The 25,001-nt window shown below is 47.0% G+C and overlaps 1 protein-coding gene across 2 annotated transcripts in view; it reads left to right on the top strand.

Moving 5' to 3' along the window:
- The window catches only part of LOC149336719 (sodium-dependent proline transporter-like), a 117,170-nt gene that overhangs the window by 25,953 nt on the left and 66,216 nt on the right, over positions 1 to 25,001 (top strand). Inside the window, exon 1 of one of the 2 annotated variants that reach the window (XM_089553059.1) lies at positions 22,366 to 22,553. The exons of the other annotated variant lie outside the window; for it this stretch is intronic. Within the exon in view, the coding sequence (XP_089409185.1) occupies positions 22,545 to 22,553 (9 nt within the window). The 5' untranslated portion in view covers positions 22,366 to 22,544. Of the gene's footprint in view, positions 1 to 22,365; positions 22,554 to 25,001 lie in introns of those variants that run through there. 2 annotated transcript variants of the gene reach the window in all.

The raw sequence follows: 25,001 nt of genomic DNA, 5'->3' as shown, positions 1-25,001 counted from the left end.
GAGATCGGTGCTGCTCCTACACATTCATTTCTTGTACGGCCTTTATGGAAAAGCAAGGCTAAAGTTGCGGAAGGCTGCAGGCTCATTGTTTTTTGGGGAGAAATGCTTGTCAAGTTTTTTTTAAGCATGAAACTAGAACACGTCTCCCAATTTTGAGGCTGTTTCGTGGGATGGCTTTCGCAAAATGGCGTCATGCATAGGCAACGAAGCGTTCGGAATGCGAGGTTCGTTTTTCCAACAAATGTCTGAAAGGTGGCAGCATAGAAGTACGAAAGAGGAAACCCTGTAAGCAGTGCGGAAAAAAATGAGTACAGTCGGCAACAAAAGTTTACAGCACGCATGTATACGTGAGCCAATGTACTGTAGCGCCACCTGACGAACAAAAACCTGGTAAATGGTATCATTTGATGAAGCACATCACATACCCGCAGGCATTTAAGGCTATAGCATGATGGTAACAAATTTTATGCTGACTGTACATGAGCCGTACGCTGGCACCAATTTAGTGGTATCAAATAATGGGCAGGGCGGTCAGTAACATACCCGCGTGAACAGCCGTGTCAAGCGAAGCCGAAGAATAAGTTTCTAGAAATCACCAAGGAGCAGGAAAAAGTTTTGAATTTGTGGTTTTTCAGGGAGAGTTCAAGCGCCAGGACTCGCGCTGCATCTTGAAATTTAGGCAGTGGCTCACGCTTCAACGATCGTGAGCGCGCGTGTCTCGCTGCCACGCCTCATCACCTGACGACGTCAAGAAGACGCGGGGGCATACGCATGATTGCCTACACATTGCTGGGTCACACGCAGCCAGCTTGCGAACGACGTACAGGCGCTTTCGGAGTCGCTCATTGCTATGATGACGACAGATGCCACCGACGTTTGCGGGTTCATGCGCAATCGGCTCAACGTACTGTAGACACTTCATGCCGAATCGCTTCATCCCCTCTTATTACGTTAACGACACTCACTCACTCACTCACTCACTCACTCACTCACTCACTCACTCACTCACTCACTCACTCACTCACTCACTCACTCACTCACTCACTCACTCACTCACTCACTCACTCACTCACTCACTCACTCATCCATCCATCCATCCATCCATCCATCCATCCATCCATCCATCCATCCATCCATCCATCCATCCATCCATCCATCCATCCATCCATCCATCCATCCATCCATCCATCCATCCATCCATCCATCCATCCATCCATCCATCCATCCATCCTCACTCACTCACTCACTCACTCACTCACTCACTCACTCACTCACTCACTCACTCACTCACTCACTCACTCACTCACTCACTCACTCACTCACTCATCCATCCATCCATCCATCCATCCATCCATCCATCCATCCATCCATCCATCCATCCATCCATTCGTCAATCAATCAATCAATCAATCAATCAATCAATCAATCAATCAATCAATCAATCAATCAATCAATGTTCCCTTTTTCCAAAGTAAGAAATACCGATCGAAAGCGGAACTTGTGAAAAAAGGCACGGAAACTACAGAACTGTTGATTTGCACGGATTCTGCCCCTGCCGCGTCCTCTTTTCCACCATGCACGCTCTTGCACTTTCCCCTCATTGCCGGATGGTTGTGTAACAGGTGTTAGCCGGGTAGCTGCGTTGTGGTAAGCGCATTGTCTCCCTCGACCACAACCACGCACGCACGAGAGCACGCGGGTAGTTACGTCATCGAGGCCGCCATCTTGGTGAGCCGCGAACCAGTCCGAAGGCGCCAACTCGGCCGCGGCTAACTAGTTTGTAACGAAGAACGCAACAGGAGCGGCGGGAGATGTGCACCGCTGCCGCTCTCGCCACGAAGCCGTGCACGTGGCGGTTCAATTAAAGAACGCGCTGGGAGGTCACTTTGCACCGCAGTATGGGCGACGGAGAGACGTGGCCGCAGCTGCAGGATTCACAGCCACAGCTGGTTGAATTTGGACTGCGGGAACCTTATATTGAGTGAATTTAGCAGAGAGCAAAGGGCTGGACGAAATTTGAAGGTCGAGGCGTCGCGTTCAAAGCGACAGCTACTTTTTTCACGAGGAGGCATAGAGCACCACATTGCTCGACAGGTGGCCTCGGAAGAGAGAAACTGCTCCTTCTTGGCATGAGGGTATGAGAGATGCTTTATCTTTGCACGCAATAGAGTCGTTCGACTTCCGCTGTAATCGCTTATTCCGTTCCCGAAGACGCCGACATGTATCAGCGCGTTAGAGGGCTTTAGCGAGCCGTCAGTGTTACTTTATACTGAATGCTATACACTGTAGCTTCCAGAAAACTAACTTACGTACAGGGTCAGTCAAAAGTTCCCAGGCCACAGGGTCTGCTTTTGAGCAGTATAGTCAGGCAGTTACGACGCCTACAAAGCTCAGCATATCTGTATGGGTACAAGAAGTATTGTTCTAACATGTGACTACCTTGATAGCGTCATCGGTATCTTAAGTGCAAGGACATACCGAAGAACAGTAGACCCTGTGGCCTGGGAACTTTTGACCAACCGTGTAAGCAAGTCGAGCGGTATATAAGAGGCTCGTACGGCCGCTCGACTGTGAGAGGCGATAACGCGGTGGCAAAACAGGAACAACCTGCTAAAGCTTTCTATTAGGAGCGTTAACCCGCCGTGCCCTTCAGCGAGTCCTCAGTGAGCATACCAGAGTGAGAGTGATTTGGTGAGTAAAAAAGAGCAAAAAATTATACGAGCGGATCGTTGACGGTGTTTTTTGTCCACGCCGTTTTTTCTTACAGGCGTTCTCGAACTGTGTTGTTTTCAGGGAGACGGCGAACCAATTCCGTTTTCTGTTTCAACTGAGTTCCCGCAGATCTCACAATCTTAAAGAAGCAGTTTAAAGCAAGCCTGCAATATCGACGCTGTTCTGCATAAAACACATAGGGGGGTCAAGTTTTTTGTTTAGATAAGAAAGAAATTAAACTAAGAGCCGGCAGTTTCTAACACAGCGTTCATAAAAATCTACAGCAATGGATGCAGTGAACAAGTGGTTCGCGCTGCAAAGAGTAAGTACCGATTTCGCCCCACTTTTTGATATGAAAGATGTGCTAATACAGTTTTGGGTGTAAAAGTATGGACCATAGGGACAGTTGCAGTCATAGTTTTCCCACATGAAATCGACATACACTAGCTTGTCTTTATACGCATAGTAACTGCAAGTGTTCCAACACGTTCATGCTGCAAACAGTACCGAATTCATTTACGTTTGGTGCGTAGTTACTTTCAGGTTAAACTTCGTGCCCTGAAACCACGAGGAATACTATCGACGGTTGTTCGACTGCTAATGTGGTTCGACCCCGTTACATATTTGCTTGAAGTCAGTGATCAGGTTAGCGGCGATGTAGGGGCGAGCGATTTCAGGTATCAGGTTTTATTTTCGAACCGAATAAAACAGCAAAAGTGAACAGAAATTGACTAAGTTCTGGAGCGTTCACCTATTTTCTCAGACCCTATGGCAGCTTTTCTAATGTACGTCTACAGATAATTGAAAGTCGCCCAATATGCTAGAAATGGATACAGCGTACTATTAGGCTGAAAAAAAAAAATGGTGAGGTTAAACCAGGCTGAACTTCTCAGACGAGCGAAAGCCTGGTTTAGCATAGTTTTTCATCGCCACACATGGTTATAACGGGTGACATGGATACACATCGGGCGATGCGAATCTCAGCTCTAAAGATCGAGGTCAAAGGTGAAGTGACCACTGGTCATCGGTCACGTGGTTGCTGGTCATCAGCTATTATGACCATACCATACAGGCATATCAAGGCTATGCGCAGGAAGACACATAGTGATAAATTGTTAGTCTTGGGGGTGTGTGCTTGCTTTGACCTTGGTCGGGCTTCAAGGTCAAACGCACGAAGCCAATCGAAACTTAGAGTTGTACCTCGAGTACATTGAGCCGCAGCTCAGATGCGACGGCTGGAACCATCTTTCACTTCCGTTTTTGTTTCATTATGAATACAACCACCAACGATTAGAAGCGGCAACGTTTCGATGTCAGTAGCTATTCTTCCGTCTAAAGCTTCGCATTCTATAAGCGGCCGCCAACTCAACTCCGGCACTTGAGCACAATAAATGCGTACACACGCGCGCACCTGGTCGGCACTATTATCGGCCCGTTGCGCAAAAACTGCTCTGCCTTGCCCGATTAATAAAAGAATGGTAGCCGGACAAAGCGATGAACGCCACCTTGACCCCGGAGAGGCAGGTGTGTTCGTGATCTGCCTTGACCGGTCTCGTCGCATTAATAGCCGGCGCTCAGAACGGCGCGTTCCAGCGACGATATCTGCCGAGACGGGAAGAAACACTGGAGGCCCCTGTTTCGAGATGTCGATCGCGTGCTGTTTCTTCTTCGCATGGTCTCCCGCTCTCTCGCTTGGTTGGTGCCACCTCCGGGGGTGGTGTGCGTTGTGTAAAAGGGACAACGGAGATTGTGGAATGTTTCAGTCGAGGTTTTTCCGCATCTGGCGTCTTATGTGAGAGACCTTGACTTCGTTGAGCAGCTGTTCCAGAGGTACGCAAGTGCCTTGCTCCTCGGATAAGCAAGACGATGAACGACTAAGGTGGAAGGGGGGGGGGGGGGGAGAGAGTGGTTGAGTCCTTGACACAAGACGGCTGTCACAGTCAGTGATGCATTCATGCATGCACGACACAGTATAGTATTCTTGTTCAACAGTAACCACTGCAAGTATGCGCAGTATTGGCATCGAGCTCTTATTCCCTCTAAGAGCACCAGTTTGTTGCACCCGAAAAGTATGAGGCCGGCACGATGAAGGAAATGATGGATTTACTGGCTGGAGTGCTAAGATGTAAGAGCGTGCAGCCGAACGGTGCATCTCGCCGGCACGAGAGCCGAGCTCCATTCGGAGGAATTTCGGCGTCATCGTCTTCGGCGGTTGGGGCTGCTCCTGCTGCGTAAGGCCGCTGCTGCTGCTACAAGCTCTCCAGGAACAATGAAAGTCGTCGCGAAAAGTTGTCCGGTATCTTCCACTCACAAAGTGTATCGTACGTACGCCTCATGACTAGCCGCTTATCGCAAAAGAATGAGCGGTGAAACCGTTCTTGACTGGATTATTGGATCCTGCCCGGGGGTTCTGTAATCTTAGATGCGTATGCGATTGACGCGAGATTGGTGAGGTTGTACCTCTGGATACGGTCACAGAACCTCCTGCTGTAACAGAAATTAACCTGGACGTCTCAACACTCAAGCAATCGTGACAGGTGATGCTGCCGCACGACTTAAGCATTCATTCATTCATTCATTCATTCATTCATTCATTCATTCATTCATTCATTCATTCATTCATTCATTCATTCATTCATTCATTCATTCATTCATTAGCATGCCGCGGTGGCTGAGTGGTTACGGCGCTTGGCTGCTGGCCCGAAAGACGCGGGTTCGATCCCGGCCGCGGCGGTCGAATTTCAATGGAGGCAAAATTCTAGAGGCCCGTGTACTGCGCGATGTCAGTGCACGTTAAAGAAACCCAGGTGGTCAAAATTTCCGGAGCCCTTCACTACGGCGTCCCTCATAGCCTGAGTCGCTTTGGGACGTTAAACCCCAATGAACCAAACCATTCATTCATTCATTCGGCGTCCCCATAGCCTGAGTCGCTGTGGGGCGATAAACATTCATTCATTCATTCATTCATTCATTCATTCATTCATTCATTCATTCATTCATTCATTCATTCATATATAACGGGAGACAGAGCGAGCTGGTTGAAGCTGCTTGCAAGCGCCGATCGCTGTCCAAACTAAGTAATAGCAACCCAGGTAGTTACGGTCGGAGGGCATGAAGTTGCAGTCAGAAAGGAACGCGGTTTCGTCATTCTCGTTTGTGTACCACTAAGAGTGGATTGCTCGTAGACACGCGCTATACTTCGCACGTATTACTGTGGCTTTGACTGCTGCTATCTAGTGACTTGATCAGACGAACCTCGAGAGTCCTGCTCCAGACCGTGAGCATGCAAAGATAATACCCAAGATAACAACAATACTGACTAGCCGAAATGATCGCAGGTCCGTTTCGTTTGCCCATTGTTGTTCCGAAAGCACTTGTCTACAGTCGAAGCTGTAGATTCGAGGAAAAGTTTCCGATCACTCTTTAATGCCCGGTCAGCAATACAAGAACAAAGTACCCCGTTTCATCACACATTTCCCTTAAATAGGAGAAGTCATTTGGCTGTAAAGTGGAGATATAGTCTAAACAAGAGATTCGTGTTGATGGTTCATCACACGAGTTTTTAATAAGCTACGAAGGACTGAACGATTCTCGCTTTTGGAAGCGCAAAAAATGCGAACTTACTTGTTGATTTATCTAGCTCGTCGCATGTTTACGGCGTTTGACAGGGACGTTAAGTATATTTAAATGCCAGTTCTTGCATTGCGGTGTTGCAGGCGGGATCTTTAAATTGGATATGTTGGCAATTCCTCCGTCTGTGCTATTCATTAAAATTTAAAAAAATGCTATAAACTGCTTCTCTGGCCTCTGGGATTCGGGCTTTGCTTGGAGAAGTGGGCTGGGCATTGCAGCTAGTGTGACACTGTGAAAAGTCGACGTTCTTACTGTTACTATTCGTGCACTCTATGTCGTACGTGATAGGCAGGATACTACACAAAGACGAGCAACTCTTTACAAAAATGCCACGTGTCTATGTTGGTAGCGCGGGCGAATGCAATGTTGCGGAATGCGACGTGTTAGCGAGACAGTCGAGCCATTGCCCGCTAACCACTCAAACACAATGAGAAACGTGTGCCCTCCGCAAGAACTTTTTTGTTTGTGAACGAACCGACGAAAAGCCGACGTGACTCTGTGACGGGGATCTAACAAAGTAGCGAACTAACAAAAAAAGAAAAGAAAAACAGTAACGAAAAGGGCAGAGACCAACTGTGACGCACGTGTGGCAGGCTTTCAGCTGACGCGACCCAACCCTTGAAAGCTGTCAGAGCGAAATACCTCGCTGGCGCCCCCCTCAGGACGTTTTACCAAGAACTTGCCTAACGACCGGTAATCCTCTCCTCACGTACGCCAGTCACAAGGTTATTTTTTTCGTGCCGGTGTCGTCAGAGCGTGGTAAACACGACGAGAACTGGAGGAGAACGAGAAGAGCGGAGATGTCTCTTGAAATTGGGGAAGGGGTGAGAGAAGGAGGGGAAATGTGCTTGCTAATGTAGAAAGGAGGAGAGCAAAAGACATATCGTGCACAGACCAGAATAGAGAGAGAGAGAGAGAGAGGGGTATACTGTATGAGATGACATCCACGCGCCAGAGCCGCCCCCTTGAACGCGTCTTAGCGTTCGCGAACTGGTTGAGCGGCCTACTGTTGTCTCTCGGGGCAGTTATGTCGACGGTCGCGAGACTGGCCTCGTGCTTACGCGTAAGACCACGTATCGACAATCGAATCTAGGGAGGGGAGGAGGGGGAAGTGATAGCCGGTGAGAGAAGCTATAGGCAGCACACGGGGCGGAGTACGGAGTCGGCCGGTCGGTCGCCTTGGAGTCTGCGCGCGTTTGCGTAACCGACGAATTACTGCGGTTCTTGACGTCACAGAGCAAGAGGGCAAGGGCGCAGGCCATGATAGGAGTTCACAGAAGAAGAGGAAGAGGTGGTAGGGAATGCGCCTTTGAGCTAATTGCGGTCAAGCGCAGCAGTTGCGTGAGTATGCAAGAAGACATGATAACTGTAGGATACACCATGGGGCACAGGAACTCCCTCGGACGTCCCACAGATGTCCTGAACGTCCGCAGCACGTCCATGGGAGTTTTAATGTCCATTGGGTCGTGTAAAGGGATTGGATTAAACGACTGTAGGTTTGAGAGGTACCCATTAGCGTGGAACTGGCAATCATTAATGAAGGAGGCAGGAAGGAAGTCAAGGCACGAGCTACGTGAATGAGCTGCAGCGGTTTCGGTCAGGTCAGGTCAAGGGCGAGTTGCCCTGAAGGGAATGGACACAGAAACGTTGGCTCTCCTAATTGCTGTGCGCGCATGTAGAGTCCTTAGCCGGGAACTGAATCGACATTGTTAATTGCCGCCGTGCTGCGCGAAATAGGACAAGCGAGGCCGAATATGGTTGTCTTCATCACCAATAAAGTGGAGTCCACTGCAGGACAAACACGTCTTTTAATGTCGTGTAACTGCAACGGGAAGTTCAATGGTATCCTTAATTATTTCGTAATCACGACGTAGTTAGGTAGAAATATATATATATATTTTTCAGCTCTCAGCACAGTGCCTAGCGTGTTTAACCCAGGTCCGCTACCACTTCAGGGATGCCTCGAATCCGGAAGAAAAAGAAAAGCAACTTTTGACTGAACCTCCTTTTACATTTAATGGAAAAAATTACAGCGCGCCTGTAAACGAAGCCTTTAGAATATGTGACAACGTGCTGTATTTGGTACTGCCAGCCCGCAGAACTGTATTTATAATTGGCTTAAAGGTTTTGAGTAGAGCTCCAAACAATTTTTGTTCTTAGCTGGGTCATTTATGGCTGGGTCCTTTGTACGATTGATGTCTATTAATATGCAAAAGACTCACTTATTGCTGATGAAATTGGATTCCAATAGAACAGATTTTTTTCTTATGGTTACTCGATTCAAAAATGTGACGACATGACCTCCGTGATCTACGTCTGGGAGTGAATGTTGGTCTGACCGGGCCTCAGAGATGTGTACAAAACGCTCTTGACCTCATCGCAGTTTTCTTTTGAAAACTCCTGAAGCAGTGATGCTTGTATTTCTACCTTTTCTAGCTTATAAAAGCTTCACTTTTCAGTGAAATTAGGCTCTTTTTCGTTATAGCGCTGTAATCTAACGATGAAGGCCAATTTAAGTTGGTTCTCAACATCCTTTTAAGGATTCAAAGGTATACAGGTGCGAGCGATGTAAAAGAGAACACAGTTGTTTGTATTCGAGAGTGGAATTAATTTTACTTTGCATCGATAATTGCACAGGTACTAAAGGGATCATACTTATGGTTAAAAACTACACAAAGTAAGCAAAGCAAAAATGGTGCTTGCTGCTCATTACTGGCCTGTCTTCATTAAGTACGTGCATATAGAGTATTCCTTTTCATATTCCTTAAAGTCACGCGTGCGTAACGAACACGCGGACCACAACTGGAGCAGTCGCCTGCGACTCTTAAGTTTTGCTGCACGCTCCTATCTTCCCGTGTCGTAGTAGTACGCTTATGTCACTGCTATAGCCGCTTATTAAAACGCGACCGGTTCGGCGCTTCATTCTAGGAAGCGCTAATCAGCCTTGCCCAGCCATCCCACGCGGAATGCATCTAAGAACTCGTTTCATGGAGTGGTCGTGCAATCGTGTTCACTAAACGACCGCTGCTCTTTAACCTGCTTCGGCACCGCACACAACACACTGTGGTGCACCGCGTACTTCCGCTCCATTAGCGAGCGCCCGCATAGCCCCTCGCATCCGTTCTGGCCACCGCCCTTGGCAGCCAGGGAGTGCGGCAGAGTATGCAGCCGAGGGAACAGGTTTGCCGTAAACGGTGCTGCCGCAGATGCGTGCGCTGAGTTGGTGGACCGTGGAATCCTTCACGTCCGTTGTCGCCTGGCAGATGTCCAGAAGTCCCCGCGAAGAGTCAGGGTAACTCTGCAGACTGTGGTCCAGCCTCGAACAACGCGCTGTCGTGAAAGGGAACGGAGGTCAAGCGCTGTGTTGGTCGACGCGTTTACTTTAGCAGGTTCGGCACCTTCGAAGGACCCACTATTATTACTCAGGGTCGCGGTTATCCTTTTCTTGCTTCTTATTCATCCGTCTACTCGCACGCTTTCGTGTATGCACGCGTAGTGTCCACCGTGGGCTGTAATTAGACAGGGTGTAGTGTCCTCACTCCACCCTGCCCTCGGTAGACTGAAGGATTTGCTTAGAGGAGGATGATTCGCAGGGACTCGTAGTACATCCACCGAGAGAAGATCCGCTATTAAAGCCGTGGTGTCTTGCGCAGGTGCGGTCATTTACGCTGGCTAAACGCGAAGGCCTCTGTCGAGGTCATCCGTGATGCATGCGTCTTACGCGTGACAGAGCGTCACCGAGCTCCTAGGTACAAGGGCAGGCGTTTACTGAAGGGCGAGGGAATGTACGGAAGGGTGGAAGCGTGAATGAATCAAAATGAATTCTCGCCTTCTCGTGACTAACATTGTTGTTTACGGCTAAGCAGTCAATGTGACTGTCTATTCTCACTGTGGTCACTTTGTAGGTTATTCTCCGTTATCGGGTTCTAGTGGTGACATTGAACATAGTGCACAGTGATGCACAGTAAGCCAGTGCCTTCAGCAATAACTGAAATGACACGAAAGAAAATAAGAAAAGGCACAATATGTCTCTGTACTTATATAAACTACACCCTGCTCTTTTTCTGCCATTAGTGTGCGTGATTTGGCATTGCCACTGCGGGAATTTTGACACCATTGCCCGTTAGAGAGGTTGATTGATTTATTGAAGACATCTTTATTTAGTGAATATTCTTAGAACATGTTGGTGGGCCTCCTAGTCCGGTAGTCCACTGGTTACTGCTGCTGCGCTGGCCCTCCCCACCAGCCAGTGCTGACGGGCAGGATCATCGCTGAGCAGAATAGCCTCCCACTGCTCCTCCGAGGGGTTGGGAATGGGGTCAACTAAGGGATTAAATTGGCATGCCCACACCATATGGTAGAGGTTAGCTACCTCTCCACAGTGTGGGATGAATAAAAATGAGGTCTGCTGTTCGATATACTAAGAAAACCAACAGTCATCGAAACCATGGAAAGCCTAGGGGAATGTTTCTTTTTATTCTGTGGTGCTGTTTAATCGGAATTCAGTAGTGTAACCACTTCATGGTTGAAAGTTAATTGATAAGAAAGCAGTCAGAAATTTCGTAAGGAGCGCCTCATTTCCCTATCTTTGTTTGCTCAATATCTTGACGAGGGCCTTGGTTCTAGCAGTCTTGATGCCATAGAGAGCATAAGAGGATTCACGCACAGCTTCTGCCCTGACCGTTCGATCACGTTTCACTGACACTTGCGTTAATACAGGATGGACTACATTCGCCGCTATAAACGAGGGTGGCGCTGGTGAACACTCTCAAGGTTCAGTGACATCCCACATAAATACCCCCGAGAGCAGAAAATTCGACAGCCGGCGCCGTAGGTCATGTAGTAGAGCATGCGCAATTCAGGGGTCGTTGGTTCGGATTTCATCGGCGGCATTAGTGGCTTTTAGGGGTGTGCGAATATCAAATTTTTCGAATACGAATCGAATACGAATACTTGGTTCCGAATATCGAATCGAATATCGAATAATCAAGGACAGACGCATTTAATCACTACAAAACATTATTTGAGCACCCAAGAACATCACAGTTGAGCTATCAGTGATGAAATGAACACAAAAGATGTATGTGGCTGCACAAAAAGTATCAAAGTCTCGAAGATTACTCTTAGAGGAGTGGAAATATCAGAGAAGATGGCTAGTACACAGAATTGGTTAAGGCTAGCTTGCCATAAGCAAAAAAGCGCGTTGCTGGGATGAACATAAAAGGTTGTCGTGAAGGAAAACAGGCTGCTCCACATGGTCAGGCAGAAGTAGTTAGTTCCATTCTAGCTGAAGCGACTTCTCCAGCGACAAAAATGCCCTCTCACTTGGCTCTGGGCGCCGCCATATTGTTATGTTTCTGTCAATAGGACTTGCAAACCGAAATGAACGCCGGTGCTCGCAATAGAATATTCGGCTGGGTACGAGTATTCGCGTCGGGTCGAATATTCTAAACAACACGATTACTTGGATTTCGAATCGAATACGAATAGTAAAAATATAATATTCGAATTATATTAAAACATTTCGAATATTCGCAACCTCTAGTGGTTTTTCTTTACTTTTTTATCAGTTAATTATCAACCATAAAGTGATTACACTACTCAAGTCCCCGTATGCAACACCACAAATAAAAAAAAATAATTCCCTTATGCTTTCTTTCGTTGCGATGGCTGTTGGCTTCCTTAACATGTATGTCACAACGAGCGCCTCATTCCCTCACCCTTCTATGTTGTTGGATATGTTAGAGTTACAAATATGATATTTCATTGGTTGATGCCGCTCCATATTAATAAGAAGTTTCCATTCTTGCTACCCAAATGAATCAATGAACGCGGAGGAACGGAACGGTCGTACTATGCGTGTGCCCACTTCTTCTCTTGTTAGGAAAATAATTGCTGGCAGTTTAGCATTACTAACCACGAAACATTCATAGCGAGAGAATATAGCGCACAGCAGGACAGGACACAAGAAGACACGAACAACACGAGCGCTAACTTCCAACAAATTTTATTTCACACATGCAACATATTTTTACACCGAAAACACGTGAACACTTGTGCCAACACTAACGTTGCCTGAGAAACGAGAGTTCTTTATCACATAAAAAGATAGAAGGGAGTGCTTAGACATGTCTTTCCCGAAGAATTTATCCTTCCAGCTTCGATTATTAATCGGGTGGTCATGTCTCTGCTTTTTGCAAGCACAGCAGTTTTTTCAAAAAATGGTTGGCACGATTTAGATTCGCATGAACGAATGTGGTCAACAAGCGCGGTGGCTCAGTGGCTATGGTGCTCGGCTGCTGGCCCGAAAGACGCGGGTTCGATCCCGGCCGCGGTGGTTTAATTTCTTTGGAAGAGAGATTCTAGAGGGAGGCCCGTGTACTGTGCGATGTCAGTGCACGTTAAAGAACCCCAGGTGGTCGAAATTTCCGGAGCCCTCCACTACGGCGTCTCTCATAGCCTTTGTCGCTTTGGGACGTTAAACCCCATAAAACCAAACCAACCAAGTGATTTCTCTTTCCCGTTCTTGACGTTGCGTGCGTGTTCCGTCAATCACTGATTCAGGCATCTCCCCGTCTGGCCGATGTAATAGCCCCCGCATGATAACGGTATTTGATACACGACACCTTCAATGCATGACACGTACGGCTTCTGATGACGAGTCGCGCATCCACGTGTTCTGTTGCGGTTGCTTTTCCCAATCTTGCACAACGAGGCAAAATTCTTTGGTGCCGAAAATACGCTTTTGCACGAAACATTGTGCGAAAACGCGTTTCTGCAGGTGAGCACCAACGCCACGTAGCTGAAGGCGCGCTTCCTTTCTTTTCGTGACTTGCGCAACATAATCATCATAGAAAAAAAGCCTTATTATTAAATAGTGCACAGATGGAAGTTGAAGACGACGCGCAATGCACAGTGGGAGTGCATGTTGCAGTTTAACACGAGGCGTGATGGGCTGCGGCAATAGCATACGGGAAATCCGTACGTAAGTCGCTCATTTAAATAGAACATGATTTCAGTGTAAAAATACCATGTTTAAAAAATGCAGCAATAATAAAGAAAAAAATAAAGATGCAGCGATAGCATATTGCTCTCGTGCAGTGGCCAATGAAACTGATCTGTTTTTGCCGCCGCGGGTTCAAAACCTAGTTTATTTGTTTTATTTGTTTATTTCTCAATACGGTATTGTATATTTGTTTTTATCGTATATTTGTTTTATTTCTCAAGGTGGGCCAAGGTTACCCTGATTTAAAGTCTCGTTTATTTCTCGACATTTCCCGCATCACGTGACTATGAGTTCACAGGCTTCACCACACACCAGAAATTTCCAGCTTAGGAGGCCAATAGTGATTACGCACCAAAAATGAATAAGTGAGCGATCTCGCTATGTAACCAAATATGGAGTGTTCTAAGGACATCCATTGAGAGAACGGTCATGTGTGCGAAGCCTGTGGGCTCACTTTGAATGGAGGCAGCCGCGCGCGGAAAGTCCTTGAAGGAAGCCGTGTAAATGTAGCCGATAACTGCTCTTCTCAGAGATGTGCAGCTATGCGTATGCGCGGTAGGTAACGAAGAAAAACGCGCGAGGCGTTCTCTCGATATCGCTGCTTCCGTAAACAAGACGCGCGGCAACCACAAAAGGGCTGATCGCCCTCTCGTATATATACTGCCTGTGTTCGTGGCAATGGAGGCCCCCATTTCCCTTTTTAAGGCGAACCTTTTCATACTGTCGTCTGTTAACAAGGCGTGTCACAAGCGTTTAGCTCCGGAACTGAAAAAAAGATTGGAGAAAACCAATGGTTGCTGCAGATAGAGGAGGGAAAAATGAACCTAGAAGTCAAGTTTGATGACTGCAGATCAATTAGTTAATTAATTATAGGCAAAAAATGTAGAAACTGCGTCGAAATTGCGCCCACGCCGATATATCCACGGGAACTGTGTGACATCACATTGACCGGAAGTAGTCACTGCATAGTGAAAATTGTCACAGAATGGTCGGAAAAACGTCAGTTTTATGTCAAATTAGATGGAAAAATGTCCAATTAAGCGTAATTAACACTTAAGATCCCCGAAAGATGTAAAATTTGAGCATCGATATAGCCAGGGGAACGGTGTGACGTCACGTCCACCGGAAGTCGTCCCGGCATAGTGTCCTCGGCTTTCGCCTCTCAACACTTCAGCTGCCAAAGTGTCCTCGCAATTTTTAGAGCGAAAGCTCCACTTCCCGACCAAAGCTGCAAAAGCCGGGCTGTCGCTGAAGCCTTCACCTTAAATAAATAAATAAATAAATAAATAAATAAATAAATAAATAAATAAATAAATAAATAAATAAATAAATAAATAAATAAATAAATAAATAAAAGGTATATTGCCGCGACCGGGATTCGAACCCGGCGCGAACAGATCAGCTTCGCTGGCCACTGCACGAGAGCTCTATGATATCGCCGCAGTTTTTTTTTTATTGCATGAAAATAGCGCCGAAAAGAAAAATCTAAGCATGCGTACGCCACGAAACACCAGACCACCATACCCCTGCAAGGCCGCACCTTCCAAAACATCGAAAGTCTGGGAGGTGCACACGTGCATCCAGCTCATCGCATCCGATGAGCTTAACCTTGATCAGAGCTTAACCTAAGTCAAATATCGTCTCGCCAGACGTACCGACGACCCAGGAAAGCAAAACCGTGAGCCAACCAGGCTGAACACATGCTTTCGCATGTCTACTCGGTTTAACTACGTTAAAACCCTATGACTTTTTTTTTTTTTTTTTTTTTTGCAACGAGCCTCTTCTATACTGGTCAGAGCATTGCAAGGCTTAACGAACGCGCTTTCACATCAACGATGAAGACTTACTGCGTGTCGCCATTAATTTCTTGGTGTTACCTAGGCACACATGCCTCGCAAAATCCAAACATTCTCACAACACACTCGACTGAATTTTATTTTCCGAAGCGTTCTGATTTGCAAGAGTGGCTTCAACTATGAAAAAAAAAGCGCTAAGAAAAAAAGAATACGTATGCGATGGTGTGCCTGTCTCGTGTCCTTTTCTTCTTTACGCCGTTTTTTTTTCGAGGACATTAAAAGCCTCATCACGAAAAAAACAAGGGCATTGCCGTCTGTCCTAAAATTAGCTGGTTCTATAATGCTGTCGTACTTCCCACACGTAATGTACAATTAAGTGTCCACACAGCTTTTTTTCCCAGTTCATGTCCGTTCCTAGTTCTTCTGTCCCAACTGCCGCGCTCCCTTTGTCCCATATTACTCTTTCCCTTGCTACTCCTGCCCTTTCGCCCTCTCCACTCCCCTGAACCCCTCTCCTGCAGTGCCTGCATTTCGTTGGCGTAGCTGGGAGACCAGCTCAACCATATGCACCATGCGCATGATTTGCTGAGCGCTTAATCTGTGTTCTTCAATTAAAATGATTCTTTCTTTCTCTCTCGCTGTCAGATTTATCTGTGGCCACAGTTGCAGCAGGTCGAAGCGGGATGGAAGCGTGAATTTTATGAATATTTTCGAACCCAGACCTCCAATCTACTATATCCATGGATCTCGAAAACGTTAATCTCAACATGGTTATGAGAAGTCCCGGAAACATTGGTGAATCTTATTTTAAAATGTACGTACTAGATCGTGAGTTGCAGCTCCTACGCGGAACCATACTGCTCCCATAGAAGCCCATGTATTAGAAATCCCGGTTCCTTGCGCCATGAACACGGATATTTAACTTAACCCAGTGAAACTTGCCGCTACGAAAGTATGCACTGATCGAATAGTAACACTTATAATTATAGATTTCACTAACAGATTTATACTAAAATATTCTGCGGCAATAGCCATTGCTCTTTTTCTTTGCCGCCCCGTTGGCTCAGTGGCTATGATGCTCGGCTGCTGACCTGAAGGACGCGGGTTAGATCCCGGCCGCCGCGGTCGCATTTTGATGGGGGCGAAATTCTAGAGGCCCGTGTACTTACGTGCGATGTCAGTGCAAGGTAAAGAACCCCACGTGATCGAAATTATCTGTAGCCCTTCACTACGGCGTCCCCATAGCCTGAGTCGCTTTGGGACGTTAAACCCTAATAAACCAAACGGAACCAATCCAAAGCATTCCTTTTCATTTGAAAGTGGTTCTAACCTTGCGGTTTCTGCTAAGCAGAAAACCGGTCTCATAATCGCCGACAGGAAAGCCGGAGGGTGGGGAATGAGCGATGAAGGTTGCCGATAAGTTTCGCATAAAACACGCGGAAATCTGTGACCCGGTTCCAGTGCACTGCAACGGGAAACTTTTCCTACGTCTGCGGTTTGCCACCTTAACGCGACAGGGTGATGGAGCAGCAAGGTACCGAGTTGCACAATGGACATGCGGAAGAGCTCAGGTGGTTGCGACACAGTGGTGCAACTTAACGCCGAGCTACCCAGAAAGGCTGTGTCTACAGAAAGGCGGACTTATCGCCATTCCACAGCGCGGGTTTCTTCCGAATGCCGACGACGCACCTACCAGATCCGTTGTTGTAAAGTGAAACCGTGCAGAACTCTGACACCGTCGCCTCACAAGCGGACTCAGTTACCTTTCGCCGGGTGTCGGTTTGCGGTTGACGTGGAGGTATTGCGCATCTAGCGACGTTGGTTCCTTCATGAACCAATAAAGTTGTTACCTACCTACCTAGCGACGTGGACTAAGAGAGGGAGAGAGAGAGAGAAAACAAGGGTGTTGGGGTAAAGACACAGAACAAGATCAAAAGCATACTGCTATAGGTAGTTGAGGTTTCAGGTTTAATACTGATCATCGTCATCAAAATCAGCCTGATTACACCCAGTGAAGGACAAAGGCCTCTCCCATGTGTCTCCAATTAACCCTATCCTATGCCAGCTGCGGCCGTATTGCCCCCGAAAATTTAAGATGAAGCTAATAAAATTTTAGAATGGGAAAAAAAAAACAACCTGAGTGTGAGCAGCACTTGTACACGTCTTGTAAACGTATTTTCTTGTAAACGCTTTATTTGCAGATTTTTTTTTTCACTGTCCACCGCGTCGGCAGGCTGGGATAAAGGCTCCGGGATTGTTTTATCCCACTTCGCAGGCAGCGGCTGAGCAGTCAATTTTTTTCCCTCTCCAGCGTTCGCGATGTACTACGTGGCATCCTGTAGCGAAAATGGAGCCGAGAAGAAGAACCCGTAATTTACTCCTCCCATTGGCGGCCACGTACAACACGTCGGGTTGCGCGTGCGGGCAACGCAACGATCCGTTTCCTTCTTAGTTGCTCTCTTCTACCGAGCTGCTTCCCATCGAACCAAAGGAACATTTGGGGGGGGGGGGGGGGGGGGGGGTTATCGTCTTGCATTACTTCCCGCTTCAGAGGAAGTCGATATCGTACACGCTTGCGTCCGATATCGGAACCGTAGCGTTGAGGGTGGCGTTTATAGCGCAGACGCGCGCCGTATACACAGCGGGAAGTACCGGAGTGGTCGGTTTCGCTTGCCCTTCTTCCTCTATGGGCGTCCTCATTAATGCCAGAGTGCATCCGCGTGGGGTGCTCTTGAAGACCGCTATGGGTGCCTTTGAGTAGGAAGCGCTCGTTTGCCGGAACGTGGATCGGCTCGGGGTCGCCTCGCTCACCTTGGCATTCGCCTTCGGTGGATGTCGTCGTACGGAGAAGCCGGAAGAGGAAAATAAAGAAGAGGAAGGAAGGAGGAAGTAGTAAGGAAGGAAAGAAGAAAGAAAGAAGCAGAGAGGGCAAGCAAGAAAGAAACGATGAAAGGAAGAACACGTTTGAAGGCGAACCCGCACTAATCACGTTCTTTGTTTTGGGCCTTAAGACTGTACGCGGTCTGTAGGGGTCGCTCTTACTTCGGGTCTGTCGCTGAAGCATTCCAGCGACGGTAAAAATGGAAGGTGTCTTTTAACGTTTTGTGCACCTGTCAGTCTCCGCCTGTGTCATGCCCAATCCCCCGCAGTGGGTACGCGCCATTATCTTCTTGAAGGCAACAACAACAACAACAACAAATCCCGAAATGGAAACACATGGAGATGATGGATGGAAGATAGGAGTGTCCCCTTTGAAACGGGATGGTGGTAGTTGCCACCATCCTCGACTTTTTATTTATATTTCTTAAAAAAATCCGCCGAACTTAAGAGCGTTATCTTTAAATTCGTCATTTGCTTTGAATACAGTGTTTAATTCTGGACTTGTAACCGTGCGTCACTGCTCTGCTTTTGAGCTACCAATCGCTTAGTGGTAACTACTAACGCAGACTCATTCACGTTATTTTTGTTATCTCTAAACCATAGGGCCTCAGGGAGAATGCCTGTGGCTGCATCGACATCCGAATGTATACCACTACATTCTAGAATAAGATGTTGAATTGTTTCTACAGATTCACCAAACACTAAACATGTGTTAACTCCTTGGTTATATTTCTTTTTGTAGCTGCGCGTTCTAAGACACCCTCATCTAGCTTAAAGATTAAGGTGCTGCCTCTTCAGTTACTATAAAATGATTTCTTTTGGATTCGCCTTTTCGGATTTTATATAGTTCTGCAGTCTGCTTCTTTTCCATTGAATTAAGCCGGTCCTTATCTTCTGCGTTTTTTACCTGTCATTTAAAGGTACATTTCTCCGTCCTTGTTTCCTGCATACTTACTGGTTAGTTTCCTAAATCTTTTCCGCCACTGTGAGTCAACGCTCTTTCTGTATAAGTATTTAAATACCTTGAAGTAAGACATGATGTTGGGCTAGTCGGTTCATGGTTAGAGCGAAACAAAACTGCGCGAAGACGACGGGACAAAAGAAAGGCACGAATACACACATACAAATCGGCGCTTTGTATGTGTGTATTCGTGCCTTTCTTTTGTCCCGTCGTCTTCGCGCAGTTTTGTTTCGCTTTAAATACCTTAGCTGCCCATCTGTTATCAAGTTTCCTCAGGCGTTCTCTATTTAGTATTTTATCCTGAGCTTCCCGTGCTTTGAGCGGTGCCCAGCCTATAACCCCTTGTACTGTCTTGTTCGTGGTTTTGCCATGGGAACCTAGTGCCGATCTTCCAGCATCTGTCTGATATAATTCTAGTCCCGACTGAACTTCTGCGCCCTAGGCACAAAAACGCGTTCCAGAAAGTGAGCCCTGGCACCATTATTCCTTTCCAAATACCTCTCGGTACTTCATACTTGTGTACCCCCATAATGCCTTATGCTTCATTATCCCGGCATTTCTTCGCCATTTCGCCCTAATATTAGGTTCGTGCTTTTTCATGTACATTTGTCCTTCGTTTACCCATACCTCGAGATATTTGTATTCTGCCACTCGGGCATTTCATGGCCTTGTATGATAAGACGGCTGCAATCGCTGAAAGTACCTGACTTAATTGAGCTAGAAGTTAAGCCTACAGCGCCTCCTTCGTATCCACAAGAATTACCCAGAGTTTGCAAATGTTCCTAGTTACCAGCTGATAGTACAATATAGCCCACATGCATTAAACTGGGAAGTCGCTGCACTACCACATTACTGCTTGATCTGTACGATAGGTTATATTATAAACTGCTTCCTTGTAACCTTCTTTCTATATTTCTCATATAAAACATCAACAGCGGCGGTGATAGGGTAGCGTAACGACGGGCTACTCTACTAACACCTCTAGTAACTTTAAACGGTTTTCTTTTCTTTTTTTTTTTCTGCTCTGAGCCAAGCATTCACAGGTTGATCACCGACATCGCACATGTCTGAAACAGTCGCTGAATGGGAAGAGAAAGAAAAAAAAGTGAGAAAATGAAAACGGAACCATGTTGTTATCTAAAGCAAGGGCGGACTTAAAACGAGGGGCGGAGGCGAAAAGTTTTTCTTGGGAAAACTGAATCTATATAGAAATGTTTTGTGTGAGCTTTCGCCGTACACGCGTACAGTGAAGAAGCCTCGCGGATCGAATTTAATCGGATTCAATGCTCTACGCCTAGTCTCACATGCACACTGTTATCTCGATCGCCATGTAAAATTAAAGAAAACAGTTATTGAATGAAAATTCGTGATTGATTAGTGACCTCGAAAGCTGATGGACAAATTTTGAGCGATCCAGATACAGTAAAAGGGTCCTCCATGTGCAATATTCTTGGACAGAAATTTTGAATATTGGAATATTGCAAGGCACTGTTACCGAAATATTGAAGGTACTGATCCATTATTCCGACATGCAGCAAAGTCTTTCTTTCTGAGCGTTTGCATCACTCGCATCGAGCAGTTAAGACTTCTATAGAAAACCAATGGGGAACGCTTTTGACGAGAGCAAAAACATTAATAGCAGAAAAAAAATGCAATGCTACCGACGGGAGATCTCCGGATATATTGATTGTTATTGTGAAATCTCTCAATGTATGAAAAATTGTGTTAATTAACTGGTTCCAGCTCAAAAATGCTTCTGTCCAGAATTGTTCGGTATGGAGGCGACTCGGACAAAGTTTCCGTCACTCAGAAAGCATATTTAAGAGTTTTTGAAATCCCTCAACGCAGGATGTAGGGGAAGAGGTGAGTTAGGGTGGACGCTTACGCTTGTTGGCTCATGGCTCAAGGAATAGACGCAGTGCAATTCACGGTAGGGTTTTAACGTAGTTAAACCGAGCAGATGTGCGAAAGCATGCGTATAGCCTGGTTGGCTCATGGTTTTGTTTTGTTGGGTCGTCGGCACCTCTGGCGACGATATTAGACTCAGATTAAGCTCTGGTCGAAATTAAGCTGATCTGATCTGTTCGCGCCGCAGATGGAAGTTGACGAAGACGACGAGTTGCAATGCACAACGCGAGAGTGAGTTGCAGTTTGACACGAGGCGTGATTGGCTGCGGCGATAGCAGAGTGCTTTCGTGCAGTGGCCAGCGTAGCTGAGGAAGTGTTCATTTTATTTATTTATTGAAGGCCGAGGCTTCAGCGATGGCTCAGCTTTTGGAGGTAGGTAGGTAGGAAAGACTTTTATTGCTCTAGAAAGGTGCTAGTAGCAAACGAGAAAGAAGAGGTCCATCTTCCTTCTTCTCACAGGGTCGGTGCCCCTATTCTAGGGCTCCGCTGAGCTTCGCTGCTCGTTGGGCGTGCTGGATCAGACCTTGTTGGCAACCAAGATCGCCGCTGGAGAGCCGGCTCTCCCACTGTTCTGCACTCGGGTCTTTGCGAAAGCTGTCGTTTTTACTGCATTCCCACGTGATGTGGTACAACGATGGTTTGCTGCCACACCACGGGCAAGTGTCCCGATATTGCGGAGCTTTGGCTGTGAAATTGAGCTCCCGCCCCGAAAGACAAGGAATCTGTAAAAATTGGTAAATTGGTTTTTGAGGAAAGGAAATGGCGCAGTATCTGTCTCACATATCTCGGCGGACACCTGAACCACGCCGTAAGGGAAGGGAGGAAGGTAGGAGTGAAAGGAGAATGAGAGAGAGAGGTGCCATAGTGGAGGTCTCCGGAATAATTTCGACTACCTGGGGATCTTTAACGTGCACTGACATCGCACAGCACACGGGCGCCTCTTGCGTTCCGCCTCCATCGAAACGCGGCCGCCGCAGTCGGGTTCGAACCCGGGTACTCCGGCTCGGTAGACGAGCGCCTTACCACTGAGCTACCGCGGCGGGTAAGGACTATGTCCGCCTTTCTTGTTTTGCGTTCCTTTTTTTCCCCTGAGGTGAGTTAGGTTACGCAACACCGACAAATACGTGACGGCAGGTGATAATCTAGAGTTTCCTACGCAAACTATCGAACCAACCCACACTAAACTCCGCATACTTTACTCTGCCTTCATTCTTTGCTGTGCCTATTCTTACGCGATATCCTTGCCTGCGCTATCCAACTAGAGATGATTGGCTCAGTACGCGCTTATCAGGCTTCGGACGCACGCACTATTCATCGACCATGCCGGTATGCCGTTATCCACGAGACGCGCAAGCTGTGTGCGCACCTTAGCGCGCCTTCCGATAATTGCGGGACGCGCAACGGCGCCTGGAGATAAGGTGACGTCACAGCGTTTGACGCCTGCGTCTGTGGGCTGTGCGTGGGGATTATCTTCACCTGGTGGCTTCCTGGCTTTGGAGAGCCGCGGTCGTTCAGTACCTGACCGGCGAACGGAGGGAGCACATCACTGAGCGCGCACGAGCGCCACCACTTAGGAGGAAACGCCAGACAGCAACGTGCCAGAGTTGTCCTTCCGAAGACGGTTCCAGGAAAGTGGGTTTGTCGGGCAATGAAGAAGGTACGTGGCCGACGCATCCAACTCGTTCCTCCTTTTTTTTTTTGTCGGCTTCGATAAAGTTAAAAAGATTCACAGCTCTCACCAGGCACCCTTAAGGCAATCATCATCATCAGCGTAACTAGTTGAACCTCGTTATAACGAAGTTGAAAGGGCCCGGAGATTACCTCGTTATAGCCGTAGCTTCGTTATAACCCTTGTCGACAGAGCTTCTAAGCAGAACCTCATTTCTTTCGTTATATCCATTATTTCGTTACAACGACGTTAATATATCCGCTTCAGATCAAAGGCAGCTCTCGTATATCTGCAATTAACACTGCCCTGTTTCAGCTGCGGCTCCACCACACCCCCTAAACTTCCCAATCTCATCCGCTCACGTGACTTGTGGTCAATGCGAGAAACTAAATCTTTTCGAGCGCTGACAGCTAGCTAAGAGCCCCGACACCATCAGCAGGATCTGTCTTGCTGGGCAAATTACACCTGACGGAAAGCAGACAATGTTATCTATTAAATTTTCCTTTACAGGGTGCGCGTTAATGTCAGAGCTCCACGCAGACATTTTGGTTTTCTAGATACTGTTTATAAGGGAAGCTGAACAACGTTAATGTTTTCCATTGGTTAGCATGCGATGCCATGTGCTGTTATACAGTGAGGTATATTTTAAACGTCCCGGCTCCTTTACTGAATGCACTGCGCAACTTCAGCTTGCAGAATTTCCACTCGAGTGCAGCCGTCAAGACAGTTTCTTACCTGCTGATAAGTAATGGTGTGTTGGAGTAGCGGAGTCGATTCAGAGACAATGGGAATCTAGTAGAGATGGCAGAGGGCCAGATATAGCTATGAAACTAAAGAATTTGGGGGAAAGGCCGACCGTAGCTTGCACAAGACAGCGTTGAATGGAGAACAATGATAGAGTCATTTGTTGGGCAGTATCCAGAACAGTGCCTGTACAGTACGTAGCCAGTATAGAGTGCCAATTTAAGAGCGAGAGAGAAACTTTATTTAAACAGGGCACTAGGCGCGAAGGATTTTTTGCTCTAGAATCAGCAAGAACAGTTACTCTGCCAGCTGGTTTCGACTGAGCCAGGCTTGCCACGTCGAAGATGTGATTTCGTCGACCGTGTGCCACGTCCTTTCAGTGTGTTCTCGATTAAAGTTTTAGAGTGATAGCTGTGCAGGGACTTCCCTAAAAGCTGCGGTGTATACATAACTAGAAACTCCTCGCGCTGACCATCTGGCCCATGTGAATTTCATCCAGCGGGGAAAGGGACTGAACGTTCTACAGGATGTGGTCACGTGGACCAAGCGCGGGTGCTCTCATGAGGCGGGGGAGGCCGCGGTGCGTCTAAGATGGACACTTCTTCTCCAAGGATGAAAAGTCTGGGAGTTCTTTTGAGCGTCGCCGTGCCAAAGAGAAGGCAGAGGAAGGATGATACATTGTCGAAGGAAGTGCGCGAGACACGTTGTCGTACCGCGACTATGATCATCGGATTCATTTCTATCTTCCTAACAGATTAATAGTAATATTAAACAAAAAACTGCCAGGCTTCTCTTCTTTCAAGGTGGCGTAGAACTGACTTCTGTAGCAGTACTGCAGCACATAGTACTCGTATAACTACCTTATTAGTTGGCTATTTCTTGTTTCTGCATTTTGTTTCCGCATCATGATGACGATGAGCATGATAAAGTGATAATAATGACTCGGTTTTATGGTCTCATTATCCAGGCTGATGCTGTAAGATTGGTTTGGTTTGGTTTGGTTTATGGGGTTTAACATCCCAAAGCGACTGAGGCTATGAGAGACGCCGTAGTGAAGGGCTCCGGAAATTTCGACCACCTGGGGTTCTTTAACGTGCACTGACATCGATGTCGCTGGCACGTTGCATCATACACCGCAATTGCGATCAGCTGAAGCGGCTGTCGTGTGTTTTGATTTTGATGCGTATGAGGCTGTGTTCGCTGTGCATTTTTAGCTATAGAGAGGCTAGAAAAGTAAAAGATTTTTCAGGGCTTTCCGCAACCTTTTACTATCTACCGCCGAGCTTGAAACCTTTGCGGCTTCCACCACTTCTAACATGCCCGACGCAACAAACACCAATTCTTTCAAGATCTCTAGGGAATGAAGGCCTATATAGAGACATTCAAGCGTCTCACTGCGCATAGAAGGGCTAGCATGCACTCTCCGATTACTGTGTGAACGCCGGATTACTTTTAATAAAACATAACAATGTCGTGATGACGCAAAAATAGAGTCAGTTGAATAGAAATGAGAGTATCGGAAAACATCGTTCAGCGAGTTTACAGTAGGCAGTGGTTGCTGTGAGGTCTCCGACAGCGAATGTTCGACAAATTCCTGATATTCTATAGCGGCTTCTGGTTATTTTTATTTCCTTTTCGGTTGCCCCAACCTGTTCTTTGTTGTGCATTAGTCTGAACCATTGCGGTGTCATC

Source organism: Amblyomma mixtum, chromosome 7, assembly GCF_055824585.1.
Source record: "Amblyomma mixtum isolate Tamu chromosome 7, ASM5582458v1, whole genome shotgun sequence".
NCBI lineage: Eukaryota > Metazoa > Arthropoda > Arachnida > Ixodida > Ixodidae > Amblyomma > Amblyomma mixtum.
This window is presented reverse-complemented; position numbering and strand designations above follow the sequence as displayed.